Below are 17,359 nucleotides of genomic sequence, written 5' to 3'. Positions count from 1 at the left end.
TTATTCTCTGGGGAAACTCAAGCCATGTTCAAAATTTTATTTCTGCAGAAGAAAGCAATGAGAGCCATTACATGTTCTCAAATAAAGCTCATTGTAAGCCCTTGTTCTCTGAATATAAAATAATGACTGTTATAAATCTATATACATGTACACCAAGTGTTAATCTGCACGAAAGGGAATCCGCATGAATTAAACTGTAGAAGTAATATTCACATATCACAATACAAGAAAAAGTAAGTCCATACATAAGTCATACCATAGACTATCAAAAGCAATCAATAGCTACTGGCTAATGGGCCGTAAACTGGTTAATAAGCTTCCACAGATGGCACAAGACCTTCAAGGAAAACATTAAATAAATGGCTTGTTGCCACCCCCTTTTATGAATTAAGTTTTTTAACTGTGACGTGGAATTGTAAGCTAACAACTAACATGCTCTTCTGTTCTATTTACTAATGTAATGATTGCACTGTATAAAAAGTTTATCTATTGTTGTAGTGGTCTAATGACAATAAAATTATCTTATGTTGTATTTTTACCATTATTACAATTTTTATGTTTTTTTGTAAATTCAATTAACTGTTTTATGTCTTGTAAAGTTTTTCCATGCTAACTTTTGTAACATTTTACAACTAACATTAAAAAAGTAAACTTTCATTAACAATAAATTGATATTCTAATGGCCCACAATAGTGGTGACTTTAATGATAAAGATTTATTAAAACACCACTGTTCTAATACGAACTGAGTGAGATGGCACTGTTGTTAGCACTCTGGACTCACATTCTGGAGGATGAAGGTTCAAACCCGCATCCAGTCATCCTGATTTAGGTTTTCTGTGATTTTCCTAAATTGCTTCAGGCAAATGCCGGGATGGTTCCTGTGAAAGGTCATGGCCGAATTATTTTCCCAACATTCCTTAATTGGATGGGACCAATGACCTCATTGTTTGTCCCCTTCTCTGAAATCAACCAACCATCCAAGTTAAGAAGACTGATTACATTGTAAATAAATGATTGTGTTGTTTAATACAATTGTACCAAGTTACTTTTGTTTGTAGTCTGGTTGTTACAGTTTGTGGCATTATACAATGATTGTTTTAAGTTGAAAATCGGGACATAACCCCACATATATGTTTACATAACCAAATTATCATGTAATGTGATTTTTGTAGTCAAATGTATTATATAGCTCAATAGGTGAATCTGGTCTGTTACTTACACAGGATAACTTTAGTCCAAAAGAAAGTTCCAAAGTTAAAACTAAAATAGGATTAATGTGCTCTAGGAGAGATACCAGAAAAAATGGAGGTGCTCCACTTTGCTACATTTAAAGTCCTTGAGCCAGTCGCATATATGAGAACCTATTTAGATAGGCACAACGAAAAGACTGTCACATTAAGCTTTTCGCCAAAGCCTTCATCAGACAGCAAAACACATGACTGCTATCTCTGGCTGCTCAGGCCAGAGTGAAATTGAAACACATCAAATGGGAGCAACAGGCCACAGTGGAGCAGGGAAGGGGAATGGATAGTAGGATACAGATGGGAACAGGAAGCAGTGCTGCTTGGCAGAGCGTGTAGGGATAGAGGTGACAGACAAGGCTAGTGGAGGGAGTAGATATGGCAGAGAGGGCTACCTGGCGCAGTGTCAGGAGCCAGCTCCCGATTATGCACAAGGTAAGCCCTGTCTGCCACCTCTAGTCACTGCTCTAGCCTTGTCTGCCACCTCTAGTCCCTGCACGCTCTGTCAGGCAGCACAGTTCACTATTCCCCCACCTGTGCCCTTCCATCCCTCCTCCTTCTTTGCTCCACTATGAATTGTTGTTATCGTTCAAAGCATTTCAGTTTCTCTGGCATGAGCAGTCAGGTGTATGAGGTGTGCTTGCTTTTGTGAATGCATTTGTGTTTTTCTTTTCTGATGAAGGCTTTTGCTGAAAGCTTAATGTGTAATAATCTTTTCGTTGTGCCTATCTGCAACTTAGTGTGTCAATTTTACAGTGCGTAGCACTCTATCCATGCTGTAATTGTTGATATTCCAGCCTGGACTTTCTACTGTTTGATTCAGCAGAAATTCAGCTACCTTGAGAAAAGTCACTGAGTATCCTCTCGCACAACTCAACCACTGCTGTTATCTGCATGCGTTTTCAGCTATAGCTAATAAGTTTCCCCTGTATTTGAATTTAAGTAGTCAGGTAATTTGTAGGATTTGCTGATATCATCAGTTTTCAATTTTCTTGTTTGTCACTTTGAAGATCCTTGCAACAGAGTACAAAACCCCATGTGGGATGCTATTCAAGGAAGGGAAATCTACATAGAAATTATTTTTCTTTCTTGTATTCTGTCAGATAATAACATAGAGAAACTATACAAATTGCTATTGACTAACTATAAAATTGAAGTGTGTGAAATAGTTACCTTTACATGGAAAATCCGGGATGGAAGGTAACAATATTAGCAAAGGAAAGTGGCGACTCACCATACAGTGGAGATGCTGAGTCGCGATAGTCATTCCATGTCAAATCAACGCACTTTAAATAAAAATTTTACCTCGCCCTCTTAGATTTTGCTGAAAGTTGGAATACTTATAGTGGGTGCTGAAACTAAGAAAAATACCAAACTTCAATTTTTTACCTCAAACCATTTCTGAAATATGGTCATGTAAACTTTTCAAAAACTGGCCAAAAATGTGTGAACGGACTTTTTTTAAATTGCCTTAGGAGCTGTCCTAATTGAGCTAGAGAACTGGGAAAGGTGTCATTTTGCATCATTTTTCATGCTCTTTCCAGTGATAGACAAAAAACATAGCTTCTAATTAATAACCTTTTTCAAAATGGTAATTAATATTTTGATTTAATTTTTTTACAAAAAGTACATCATTGAAAATTTTCAAAATATTTCCATAACTACTTCATACTGTTGTAAATCACATGGCAAACTATGAATGAGGGATGATGATGGGTTCATTGTTAAAAAAAAATTATTCCGGACTCTTGTTTTTCCCTAATAGCCCTAGTTTGACCAAACTGACCTGTAAGGTAGTATGTCAGTAGAGGACCGTATACATAGGGCTTGATGTCTGTACAATAATTCAGAGACTGGAGCCATTGTTGAGATGATGTAGTCTGCATTGTTACCTTCTAAGGCTTTGTGTGCCTACAGCATTATTGTGCACTCTGGTTTTAGTGCAAATCAATTGTTACCTCTGTGTTGACCAGTCTGTATCTATTATATTTAATAGTTCATTTTCAAGTAAATCGAAACATTGAAGGACAGTTTATAAGTGGTTTTTGTATAAATATGGAACCAAGTAAAAAGTGCAGTGCTGTAACAGTGCAGTGTTGTAATCCATTGAAGAAGTCAAATCTTTTATTAGAGACAGAAAAAAACTGAGAAATGTCACAACATGGATGCCCAAATTATTTCCTCAAATACCAAGTGGTGCCAAGATTTGTGATAAATGTAGGAAAGATGTAACCAAATTGAAAAATACACCAGAGCCCATCAGTGATGAAAGTGCCGAAGAAGAATCTTCTGGATCAGAGATAATCATCCGAGCCCAAGACCCTGACTTCACTCCAACTTCAGTAGCTGTTAAAACATTTAGCACAACACTTCAAGAACTAGGTGAGTCCCCAATTGACAAGAGAAAACTAACACTAGGCATTACGCCAAATCAAAAGTGAAGAAAATCTCATCAATGACACGTAAACTTTTTGTTGCTCCTGAAACTTCTTCATCAGATACTGATACTGATGAATCCGTTCTTGAAAATCTTAAAAGAAACTTTAAAAATTCTATAAGTAGAGCAAAAAACTAATGATTCTTACAAGTTTACCTGAAAAGTGAAGTGTCAGGAAAATAATGAGGGAATTTAATGCTCCTAATTACATTGTTCGGCAGTCCAAAAAAATTTTGAAAGAGAGAGGATTCATGGAAGGTCCAAACCCAAAACCAGAGAAGTGTTTACCAACAGAAACTGTCAAAACTGTACGTTCATTTTATGAAAATGGTGAAGTTAAAAAGGGCAATGCCAGGTATTAAAGATTGTGTGACAACTACAGAAACAAGTGGAAATAAAACAAAAATATCAAAAAGACTTATTTTGTGTAACCTTAAAGAAGCTTACAAACATTTTAAAGACAAGTTTCCTAACGTAAAAATAGGTTTCTCTAAATTTGCTGAGTTGAGACCAAAACATTGTGTATTAGCTGGCCGGAGTGGCACACACACTGTCTGCGTGTGCACAATTCACCAAAACATAAAATTAATGATAGAAAATGCCAAACTAAATACAGTAACAAACAGCAGCTTAAACAAAGCAGTGCATTGCAAAAATGCTTTGCAACCCACCATCAGTTGATTGCAACATGGGAAACTGGATACTGCCCAGGAGAAACTGTCATACGTAAAATTTTAAAAGACTCTTTTTCATGAAAACTTGATTGAACAAGTTCAGTTCCGACAGTGGATGTCAGTTGGCCGATGTAATCTGGAAATCGTTCAGAAAACTTCTGAAGAATTCATAGAGTTATTTTGTAGTAAGATGTCGACTTTGATTCGGCATGACTTCATTGCCAAGCAACAACGAACATTCTGTAACTCCACAAGAGAAAACCTTATGGAATATGAATTTGTTGTCATATGTGATTTTTCAGAAAATTATAGTATAGTTCTACAGGATGAAGCTCAGAGTTTCCACTGGACGAGACAATAGATTACCATTCATCCTTTTGTTATATATTACAAACAGGAAGACAAAATTGAGCATATGAGCTTTGTCATTGTTTCAGATTGCCTGGAGCACAATACAACTGCGGTTTACACCTTTCAAAAGAAGCTAATTTCATATCTAACAAATTTCAAAAGATTCCAAAAAAGATATACTATTATTCTGACAGTTCTGCCGCTCAGTATAAAAAGAAGAAAAACTTCCTGAACCTTTGCCTTCATGAGGAAGACTTCAACATAAAAGCTGAGTGGCACTTTTCAGCCGCAGCACATGGGAAAGGGCCTTGTGATGGAGTAGGGGGCTCAGTAAAGAGACTGGCAGCTCGTGCAAGTTTGCAAAGGCCATACCAAAATCAGATCCAAACCGCACGAGATCTATTTGAGTAGGCAGTAGATAATATCACAAATGTTGGTTTTGCATATTCCACTCAAGAAGACTACGCTGCTTCAGAAATATTCTTAAAAAGCCGACTTGAAGAGGCATTGACAATCAAAGGAACACAGCAATTTCACGCTTTCATTCCCAACACTACATCAAAATTAATAGTCAAATACTTCTCAGGTGATATGCAGAGTTGGGAGAGGGAAGTAGCTACATCACCAGACAAACTGAAGTCACAAGATGTATCAGGCTATGTCACCACTGCATATGGCAGAAACTGGTGGCTTGGTTACATTTTAGAAAAAAATGAAGAACTTGATGAAATGAAAATAACTTTTCTTCATCCATGTGGAGCAGCTAAGTCATTCTCTTATCCTGCACATGCAGATGTCCTGTGGGTGTCAGTTGTGGATGTTCTCACAAAAGTGAATCCATTTACTCCACTGCACAGGTAGAACATACATTCTTAATGAAAGTGACGTAAACCAAACCCAGTCAGCTTTATTAAAATGTAATATGTGAAGTTCCAAGACAATTTATTGGGAAACTGCTTTCAACTCAAAACTTAATTTATGTCTCAGGTTAGTGTAAATGTATATTTTATAGAAGGTCGTTTCAAAATTATTGTTAGTACCTATTGTGTTAAATTTAGCTATGTACAGATACCTGTTACTCAAAAGCAAGCATTACGTATTTAATTTGTTTAATAGTTCCATTTCAAACATCATGGACCAGAACTATTATGTAAATACTTGTACTTATTCATACTTTATTTCAGTTTGTGGTTAAATGCTCAATTTCTTGTTTTTGTTATATCGATTAATATACTGTTAGTGAAGTTGTATGAAATTAAAATAAGCAATCAACTTAATTATAAAATATGCTGATTAGTTTTGGTTTAATAAGGTGATGTTTTGATATTTCTAATACTTTTTTTACTTACCTTTCAGTATATTTTAAAGAAATTCCTGTTTGTTAAAGGTCAATTTGGTCAAACTAGGGCCGTTATTGGAAAACAAGAGTCCGAAATAATTTTTTTTAACAATGAACCCATCATCATCCCAGATTTATATTTTGCCATGTGATTTACAATAGTATGAAGTAGTTATGGAAATACCTTGAAAATTTTCAGTTATGTACTTTTTGTAAAAAAAATTAAAATTAAATCAAAATATTAATTAGCATTTTGAAAAAGGTTATTAATTAGAAGCTATGTTTTGTTGTATATCCCTGGACACCTTTCCCAGTTCTCTAGCTCAATTAGGGCAGCTCCTAGGACAATTTTAAAAAAAGTCTGTTCACACATTTTTGGCTGGTTTTTGAAAAGATTACATAGCCATTTTTCAGGAAGGGATAGTATGGTGGGGGTGGTGGCCAGTGAAGTGATTCAGTTTAGATGGAGGGGAGGGGGGCGGGGGTAAGTAGTGGAAAGGAGAGAAATAGAAAGAAATTAAAAGACCGGGTGTAGTAGTGAAATGATGACTGTGTAGTGTGCTGGAATGGGAATGAGGGGAGGGGGGGGGGGCTGAATGGCTGAGGACAGTGTCTAACAAAGGTTGAGGCCAAGAGGGTTATGGGAACATAGCATGTATTGCAGGAAAAGTTCCCCCCTGTGCAATTCAGAAAAGCTGGTGTTGGTGGGAAGGATCCATATGGCACAGGCTGTGAAGCAGTCATTGAGATTAGGGATATCATGTTTGGCAGTGTGTTCAGCAACAGGGTGGTCCACTGGTTTTTGGGCCACAGTTTGTCGGTGGCCATTCATGCTGACAGGCAGGGCTACCTGTGAAACCAGTCATGTGATTTACAAGCTAAGCTACAACCACTGTGCTGCATTCTATGTAGGCATGACAACCAACAAGCTGTCTGTCCGCATGAATGGTCACCGACAAACTGTGGCCAAAAAACATGTGGACAACCCTGTTGCTGAACACACTGCCAAACAAGATATCCCTCATCTCAATGACTGCTTCATAGCCTGTTCGGTATGGCTCCTTCCCACCAACACCAGCTTTTCTGAATTGCGCAGGTGGTAACTTTCCCTGCAATACATCCTATGTTCCCGTAACCCTCCTGGCCTCAAGCTTCATGAGTCACCGTCCTCACCCATTCAGCCACCTACCTGTTCCCATTCCAGCACTACACAGCTGTCATTTCACCGCCACAACCAGTCTTTTCATTTCTTTTTATTTCTCTTCTTTCCGCTACTTAGCCCCCCCCCTCCCCACCTGTCTACCGTCTAAACTGCAGCACTTCACTGTCCGCCGCCCCCACCATTCTATCCATCCCCCTCCCTGCTACAGCCTCCTCCTTACCTCCACCCCATCGCCACTCCCATCATGCACTGGTGCTGCTGCTCGCAATGTGGTGTCAGTTGTCTGAGACTGCAGATGTGTGTGCAAGTTGTGTGCGTGTGTGTGTGTGTGTGTGTGTGTGTGTGTGTGTGTGTGTGTGTGTGTACTGATAAAGGCCTTAATGGCCGAAAGCTACAATTGTGTGAATCTTTTTGTTGTGCCTATCGTGACTCAGCATCTCTGCTGTATGGTGAGTAGCAACTTTATTTATTATTTATGAGAAATTTTATTGAAAGGAGGGTGTTATTGTTCACTAGTTTCTTTGTGTGGATGAGATCGAAAAAAATGGCAATCAGAACAGAGGGGTGGGGGGGGGGGGGAATTATGTGATAGAAAGATTATGTCCAGTGTTTTCATGAAGGAAGAGGGAATTATTCATATTATATAAAATATGGGAAAGGCAACCATTCACCTTTAGCAGATGATGTAGATTGCAAAGATGACACTTGTAACAGAAGACAGCATTCACTTGCTTTAGGGCTCTGGGTCTTTTTCTAACAAGACTACACACGCACTACCTTACAGACAACCGAAACACACATTCCCAGAGCCACAGTGAGACTGATTATGGGAAGCTGCATTGTAGAGTTGGAGATGAGGAGGGGGTGGGAAGGACGCACAGGGCGAGGAGGAGGTAGTGGGGTAGTGCAAGGCAGGTCTTTACTGTACAAAAAGACAAAAGGAGTTCAGAGAGTACAGTATATCTCTGTGTGTGTGTGTTTTTCATTAACTTAAAAGGGGCCTGTATTCGAAAAGTAATGCGTTTGGGACATCAGAGATATTGTCAGTGGAAGATGATGAGTGTTCCTAGAGGTCCCTGATGAATACAGTAGGAAATATGTTGGTACATGGTTTCAAGCAGATAATTGTACTAACTTCTGATTTTTCAGGTGTGGACCTCTGCAATGATTTGTTGCGGATTCTTTTGTATGTGCTCAAACTATTAAATAGGTTAAGCTTATTCGCCGCTTTTTATTTCTTGTCAGATGCAGGTGATGTCTTTTAATTGTTACTTTTTCCATCTTAATAAGCAGAAAACATTGCGTACGAAATTTTCTTTCAGGCAGCATTCATCATGTTAATCAACATTGGACACACTGACTCCTGGTTTAGCTATCCATATGTACCTTTTCTGAAGAAACTACAACAGTGTGTGGTTATTTTACTTGGTCACAATACGATGCTCCACTGGCTTGTGTCTAGTTAAATAAAAATGTATCTTATGATCATTTGGTTAATCAGTAACTGACTTTCATTAAGATGGTGGGGTGCAGTGCTCAGGATGTCTGAGATATCGTCATTATTACTCATTGTACAGTGTGTTAAGAAAGTGTTCAATATTTCGAATGGTGGTAGTATCCACAAAGAACAAAAGATCTCTAGTGAAAATGAGTTCTAAAATGCGTATCTTAAGAGCTGTAAGCATTTGTTCAATAGAAGAAATGTGTTTCACATTAGTGAATAAAGTGCTCATAGATCTAAGGTATCTATTTTAGACTAAAGTTTACTAGACATTTTTTCTTGTTTCGAAATATCTCAAAATATTAGACACTTTTTTTGATACCCTGCATAATAGTTAAATGTTACCATTAAAACATTACTTTAAGGGACGATCTAACAGAAAATGTTAACATGTATTTAAAAAATCATTACAGCCATATTTATTTATATACAAATCTAAAATTTGCATGTGTAAAGTAAAAGAGCTGTGCTTTAATGGAAAAATATAATAAAGTATCCAGGATTAATATTTTGCCAGAAATTTGAATTTTTAATTTTTTATTGTCTTTTTTTTGTGCCATAACTCAATTTCTAATCATGCAATTAATCTGAAAATTTTACTGTAGTGTCCTGACAAGGTTATAAGACCACTGAACTGCAGTTATTAATTTATGGTTCAAATTGTATCATTAAAAGAGTTTTTAATTTTGCACATCCAAAATTAACTTTTTTTTTCTACGTACAATCATCTAAAAATCAAAATGTAATTGCTGGATCTCGTATTTTTTTTTTATTTCCAGGGAAACAGCAACACATTGTGAATAGTTCCTGCAAATTTCATAACATTAGAGCATATACTTTTTGAGAAAAGGCATCTAATAACGTAAAAAACGTAAAAGAGAGAAAATGAGGTTCAAAGATTTTCTTCTCATACTTCTTCATGTAACACGTTTATCTCAATTTTAATATCTTCCATACTGATACTCGTAATCCTCCAGGTTTCTCTTCTCTCCTCTTCAAATATACCTGCCCTGTATTTGCAGGTAAGACATTGATATATTAGCTTTCTTGACCCTGCTCTCGTCAATGGTATAAAATGCTTTTGTTGTAAACACATCAGTAGTTATACCATCTTTCTTCAGCACTTCAAATCTGCCATTATTTCCATTATTATAACATAAAACTATATCATAGACATCTATTTTTAGTACTTCAGGTCCACAGAATGTCCTTTTTGAGCATCTAATCCAAATTAAATTATTGAGAGGCTTTCACTTACATTTTGTGTCTTTCCATGACGACACTTCCTCACTAAATCAGTGTTTGCAAGAAACCTGAATGTGGGATTAATTTGCATTCGTAACAGGTTCTGGTAATTGGTGTTTATGTGAATACGTCTCATTTCTGTAGTAGAACTTACACCAACGTCTTTTGGACACAGATTGTGCATTGGTGTCTGTTCAGTGGATAGTTTGCAGAAAAAAAATTGCCTATACAGCATGTCTCATTGCCTCTAAATTATGTGTGTTTTTACTTATACCTCTCTCACAAAATAACTGAAGAGAATAAATTTCTTTCAGAGTAAGCCTGCCTTTTCCTCCTAGTGATTTTCCACCCTCAAGTACTTCACCTTTCTTCTCTTTCAGCAAGTGACAGGGCCTACCACCAAGCCTCTTTTGGATATGGCCAACACATTCCAACTTATCTATTGTTGTACTGTACAGATTTTTATCTGTTATAGCTCTGAACGAAGAGGAGTCCCCATCACCAAGGATTTAGTATATCTAACACCATATTGGTTCTCAGATCTGGAGAGCATCCTCACAACTGCAGCAGCCTCCATGCCTCCACTTGAGCCACTATAATTTTTAGAGCATGCTGCTGCATGCTTTTCTTGCCACAGTTTCTCACTGTCTTCATTGTTGGACATTTTCCTTGTTGCACACTGGTGGCAGTATTTAGACATAATTTCTACATCCAAAACTTTACCTGAGGCAATACCAATAACAGATGTAACTTCATACAGAGATGTGTGACCCCTTTTCATCCAGGTCCCATCTACAGACACACACAGGTTAGTAACATTTGTAGGACATTCACTGTCATGAATATCTACTCCAGGATCTTCCTTTTTGTCCCCCCCCCCCCCCCCCCCAATTCCTCCACTGCTTTCTTCAAACCAGAATCTTCCTTTTTGTCCCCCCCCCCCCCCAATTCCTCCACTGCTTTCTCCATAGAAACTTTTGCAGTATCGCACACAGCATCAGTCACTTTTTATTTATTTTTTTCAAACCTTGCACAAGGTGGAGGCTTGTTGAGAAAACCTACCCTGTCCAAGGCACCTCAGAGCATATGATAACCTAAAATTGCTTTCATAGGTACCAGTGTCAGTTTTTTTGGAGGAGGAAAATGAAAATTCATAGCCACATGAATTACAAATCAATTTAAAACTACAAGCTATTCCCACTCTTCTTTCTTCAACAACAATCATCCATTCCATATTTTTACAGCTAACACGTGAACATGAAATCTTTATAGCCTGCCAGAGAAGCTCTAAATCAAATCGTCTAAATCCAGTGGAATCCATATCATCATCATTCACGCACCTGTACAATTCTCCTGTCCCAAGTTTTGATACTGAGGCTGAGAGCTTATGTTCTTCATTTCGAGCTCCTTCCTCTTTTTTGTTGGTAAACTGATTTCCATGAAACCTACGTTTCCTAAACACAGTTTTCCCATCACCCATTATGCATAAATCTTGACTTCCACGTAAAGGTTTGCGAATTCAGCCTTCCTCCTACTAATATGTGTTAGTATTGTTAAAACATAAATAAAACACATACTAGAAAGTTTTCAGCCAAAGGTATAGATGTCAGCCAGAAATATCAAAAGAAAATAGCCTTCACACTGAAACAAGTTCTGCTGAAGCAAGCTGTTTCCCAAATGTCGGAAAAGGTGGGAGTAGCTGCCAGTGCAGAGTTAATCAGTTCATCAATTTAAAGGCATTTCTAAAGCTGCTATCACTATAAAATTCACACACAACATAGATTCAACTGTGTGGATCAAGAAAATAATATTTTTGAAAAACCGATTTTTTGGACCAAAATCCATTTCATCCCCCCTTAATAATGTGTTTATCTCAGTGCTTTAGCAAAAAATGTAAAATATTAATTCAGTGTTTTAATTTTCAGGTGACCATGGTGGAGACAGTGAAGCAGAAGTTACAGCAGCCTTATTTGTGTACTCGTCAGTTCCACTTGTACCTTCTAGTATGGTGCCTTATTCTAGTGTAGTCAGTCAAGTGGACCTAGTACCAACATTATCTACAATACTGGATGTGGATATCCCATTTCCCAACCTAGGCACTGTGATATTGGATGCACTGCCTTCTCTTTCTACGAACAGCAGGAGTTTTCCTGAATGGAAAACACTTCTGTGGTATTTATGGAAAAATGTGGAGCAAGCTTCACACTACATCCAGCAGTATTCTAATGAAAGCAATCAGTTGCCAAAAGAAAAACTTGATATATTAGATGAAAAGTATATTTACCTTGTACAGAAAGTGAAAAGTGTTGATTGTGAAGAGAGTTTTAAAAACTTTGCCCAACTTGCAAAGGATTATTTAATATTTCTAAAAGAAATGTGTAAAGAAGTTTGGGTTCATTTTGATCCCTTGTCCATGTCTCGAGGCCTAATTGTTACTTTTTTAACGCTGTTCTTTTCGTACCTGCTTGTTGATGGTTTACCTGGTAATTTGTTAATAGATGTAATTAGTGATGCATTTCTTATTGTAATGTGTTTTGCTTTGGGTTTGGCCACTGTTGGAGTTTTATTTTCGGACTCTTTTAATGCAATAGAAAATTTAGAGCAGGACATTTACTTTTTTATGGGATGTATATCACTATTTTTCATGTGTGTCATTATAATTCAGAATTGGGCATCTATAACAAAACACTGGTATAACCAGCAAAAGTTAAATGATATTCCAAGTATATTTGCTAGATTTCTTCTCATATGTGGTTTATTTTCTGTGTTTTCCAACAGTTTTGTAGTGGAGGAAGCCACTGTTGTATCATATTTTGTTACAAGTTTGATTTGGATAATATTGTATGAATTTAAATCCCCGAGGCAGAGTCAGACTTTGACAGTGAAATCATCATTTTCTAAATTGCATTTGTCACCATCTAGATTAAAAATTCTAAGTTTAGCAGCGATATTGACCATCATGATTCGGCTGTCCCATTATTATTGGAGATGTAGGGAAGAACAGGTTAACTGTGGGCCTTTCATTACTCATAAATCTCCTGCATCTGCAACTGTGGGAAATAAATACAGAAATGCCGAGTGCCTTTTCACTGTTGGTTGTCTTGCTGCATTTGTCACAGTAGCAAGACTGTGGCTTCGGAGTTGTGGGAACTTAGCTGCGTATTCGACAACGGTTACACTTTTTAAGTATTGCCCTAATTTAATAGTAGTTTCTACTGGTGGCTTTTGGGTGCTCCAGAGCTTGCCCAGAGACACAAAAAATAATGTTTTTTTCCCCTGGCATCTGCAAGTTTTGCCATGGTTTATCTTTACACTTATCATTGCTGCAGTTTTTAGTTTGTGTGTTGAACCACTGTGTGTATATCTTGTTCCAAAGAAGAAAGAGAAAATTATATCTTTTTATGGACAGGAGAATGTGATTCCTAATTTATTCAAACATGTGAGAAGTATGATCCGTGAAAATAAAATGAATGGCAGTGTAAACAGTGACCAGATAAACAGTACTGAAAACTTCCCAGTTGTTTATGGACTAGCAACTGTATATAGTGCAGCATTTGTTGTACTCACAGTATTTGTTTCTCTTCTTGCTGCACTTTTGCATGGGGATGTGCTGGCACCATCATTAGTGTTGATGGTGTCAACAGCAGCTGGAGTTTTGGCTATGCTGTCAGTGGGACAGTTTGAAAAATCTCAAACAGCTGGTAAGTCAGCATCTGCTTTTGAAATTTTTTATGTTGTATTTTAATTGTATTAATAGTATTTTACTTACAACATCATATTTCTTTTGAGACTATTGTGTTGATGATTCTTTCTCATTAATTTTCCCAGTATAAAATATTTTATGTTATAGTTACTACAGCTAATGCTCAGGTACAGAAAAAATGTACTTTTTATCTGTCTGCCAGTTGCTGTTTTTGTTATGTCTAATTGAATGGTTTTAGGTAGTGTTGCCCATCTTCAGACAATTTCTCATAGTTACAGAGAACCAGGTCTAACAGAACTATCAGGTTTTCCACTTTTGTTAAACAGGAAAAAAAAACAAAAATTCCTCACTTTCGAAGTAACCTCATGCTTGTCGTCCATGTTTTCAGAAAATATGTATTCAGATGAAACATTGTATTACTAATGGGAAATGTTGCTATTTACTAAACATGTAAATAAATTTATCACTAACTTGAAGATTTGTTTGAACAGCATGGAGTTGAATTAAAGATTGTACTGTTGGCAGAGGTAAGCCCTTCCTTTTTAACTAACAAGGGAACCATCAGAGATGTTAATAATGGATTTTAATGAGTCTTAGGTATGTTATACAGAGACCTACCCTTAGTACCTGGCTAATGGCTTTCCATGCAAGGCATCTGCTTTCCGAGAAACTCAATGTTAAAGTTTTGTGCAGTCATGTTTTGCCCAAGCGAGTGTAGCACATTGGCTAACGTTCACAGCTACCATGCAGGCAGTCCTTGTTCAGTTCCTATCCACATAATAATTTTTTTTTAAATTTCATCATACATAAAATGATTAAATAGTATATTTGATGCAAAATTATTCAATAATAGTCATTCTTGCCATAGTAATTTCATTTATAAATCAATCAATATGGCACACGTTCTTAAAATGTGTTTTCTGTTTGTTACGGAATAGATTACACAATTGCCTTACTCTATTGCTTGTGTTGCTTGCCATACAAGAGCAGAATTCAGTATGGTATTTGTCACAGAAGCAACCAAAACATATCTTTTTTCTACACGGAGATGGTTTTCGCTCCTTGTTCCTCAAGGGATCTTTTGTAAGTCAGTTGGTGCTGGCAGCCAGTTTGGTCAGTATCACTTACGCATTTGAGATAAAAATTAGGGATGAGTAACTTTCATCAGCATCAGCAGTCCTTGCACAGGTGCTAATACTCCATCCTGCGCAGGTGCTAATACTCCATCCGTCGTTGTGAAATCTTTGGAGCTGATAAATTTTGTTGCCTTCCTCTGTCTGATCCTATGTGATTTTTAAATTAAAAAAATAAATTTTCTTTTATTTTTCATTTCTGTTATTTTTAAATTGCTCGATCCAAGCTAAGCTGGTCAGAAAATTGAAATTATCTGATGAAAGTGGAAAAGGAGCGTTCATTGCCCATTTTTGCAGAGTCTGTGTTGTTACCTGATCACAGAAAAAAAGACAATATTTTCACAAATTGTTCTCTTTTACAGCATGTATGAAGTGCATTTATTGTTAATGTGGTTTACCTGCTCCATGTTCTACCTAGCTTTGGGGAGTCATTCGGATGTTTCACGGTCACTAGTTTTCCACATATCAAAATGGTTTCCTCCTCATTCTACATTTTGTTTTCCATTGATAGAGAGCTGCTTTATGTTTCAGTTGAGAGACTCCATGTGACTGCAAACTCTTCAAACTCCAATTGCAATGGAATTAGTGGAAATTGTGCTCGGAGGTGTATTTGTAAGAATATTCAAATTGTGAAGCAATCTTTTGGTGTATTTAATGGCGTTAGTGATTTCGTCTTTCGATTGCCCATCACAAACTTCTACTTCCAATGATTCTTCATTTGGCTGTCCTTCTGTAGAATCATTTGCTCCTTCCATTTCACGTTACTCTTATGACAAACACAGCACTGACGAGTGTCGCAAACAACTGATGCTGGCAACAAATGCCACCAGGTGGTTTACAGAGCCTGAGAGTTCCATGATCCATGAGGAGAGGGGACAACAAGAGGTGAGATCATGTACAGGAAATACAGGAAGCAAATGTTGTTTAAATATTTACAATTTTAACTATGAAGCACAAATGGAGTAGACAGTCGAGGAAAGTGTGCTGTAATGATTGTTTTATTAATGAAATTCCTTCAGCGAAAATAACTCTTTTTCAATAATTCTGCATGACGTGTATCATTTAATGATATTCTGTATGATGAACTTGAGGGAAGGGGGAGGCATAATAGTTCTGAGGCAGGAATTTAACCCGTAATGCTAGTGTGGTAAGACTGAACCTTAGCCACTGTGCTACACAAGCTTGGGTGAAACATGACTAATGGTTTGAGTATAGGAAATATTCGCAAAACTTCAACATTGATTTCCTCAGGAAGTAGGGGCCATGGCATGAAAAACTGCTAGCTAAATATTCAGAGTGTCCCTCTACAGCATTCCTGAGATTAATCAAAATCCATGATTAATCCTAGAGCTTCTTTAAGCAGTCTGAATAAATGGGAATCACACGATGGTAAGTCTGGGCTGTAAGGAGGATGATCAAGTGTAGTCCAGTGCATTTTCTGTAGCTTGTAGCAGTTAGAGCTGCAGTGTGGGGTCGTGCATTGTCGTGGAGAAAGATGACCCGTCGAATCGATTGGTCTCGACTTTTGCGGTGATATGCAACTCTCACCTTGTTCAACAGTTCGCAGTAGTAAGCAGCATTGATTGTCCATCTCTCATACAAAAAGTCAATCAGCAAGACACCTTGCTGATCGAAAAAAACTTTTGAAAGAATCTTGCCAGCTGACAGTTGAGTCTTGGCTTTCACTGGTGCTGCCTCCACTTTCCTCCTCCGCCACTTCTTACTGGCTTGTTTGGATTCTGGATTGTAGTGGTGAACCCATGTTTCGTCGCAGGTGACGATCCGACACAAAAATGCGTCATCTTGTGCAAACCTTGCTGTAAGCCTCTGACAGTCCTCCAGATGTCTCAACTTCAGATTTTTGGTCAAAAGTTAAGGGACTGATCTGAAACACACTTTACGGAACTGTAGGTCGTTTGCGATGATTCTGACTTTTTGTGTAATTTCTGATATTCTCGCTCGTCGATGGTCGTCAATAATGTCTTTAACTGCACAAATGTTTGTGTCTGTAATGCTGGTCCAAGGGCGATCTTGTTGCTGATTTTCCTCATGTTCTTGTCCTTCCTTGAACTTTTTATGCCAGGTAAACATGTGTCCTTGATAATGTTTTATCACCAAACTGTGCAGTCAATCTTTGGCAAATTTCTGCTGCTGTAACTCCTTCACATGCAAGAAATTTGATGATTATGCGTTGCGCAATGGAGGGGTGCACCTGTTGCTAAGATAGCATGAGCGTTACTGACGAAACAGCAGGATTTATCTAACAGCACTCTCTCCTCACTTCTAACGGTCCCACCTAAGCATAGCAGAAGTGCAGGGCCAGCCCTACCAACTGTTGATGTTCAGGAACAAAAATACCATTTATATTTGAACCTCCCTCATATAAAGCTATTCCCTGAAGTTTCATCTCTGACCTAGGGAGACATATTTGGAGGTAAGACGACAACTACAACCAGGGCTCAATGCCCCCTCCCCCCCTACCGCCCATAGATCAGCATAGAGGACATAGAGGACACCACCATTCATCAAATGATGCAGATTATGTGATTAACACTTTCCACCCCCATTATT

General features: G+C 37.6%; 1 protein-coding gene across 2 annotated transcripts in view; it reads left to right on the top strand.

Moving 5' to 3' along the window:
• The window catches only part of LOC124799280 (GPI ethanolamine phosphate transferase 3), a 103,139-nt gene that overhangs the window by 33,694 nt on the left and 52,086 nt on the right, over positions 1-17,359 (top strand). For both annotated transcript variants that reach the window (XM_047262857.1, XM_047262856.1), the window contains exon 3: positions 11,878-13,653. In XM_047262857.1, coding sequence (XP_047118813.1) covers positions 11,878-13,653 — 1,776 coding nt within the window. The remainder of the gene's footprint in view (positions 1-11,877; positions 13,654-17,359) is intronic.

This window comes from Schistocerca piceifrons, chromosome 5 (assembly GCF_021461385.2).
Source record: "Schistocerca piceifrons isolate TAMUIC-IGC-003096 chromosome 5, iqSchPice1.1, whole genome shotgun sequence".
NCBI classification, from domain to species: Eukaryota; Metazoa; Arthropoda; class Insecta; order Orthoptera; family Acrididae; genus Schistocerca; species Schistocerca piceifrons.
Note: the sequence above shows the minus strand (reverse complement) of the source record. Positions and strands in the feature narration are given on the sequence as shown.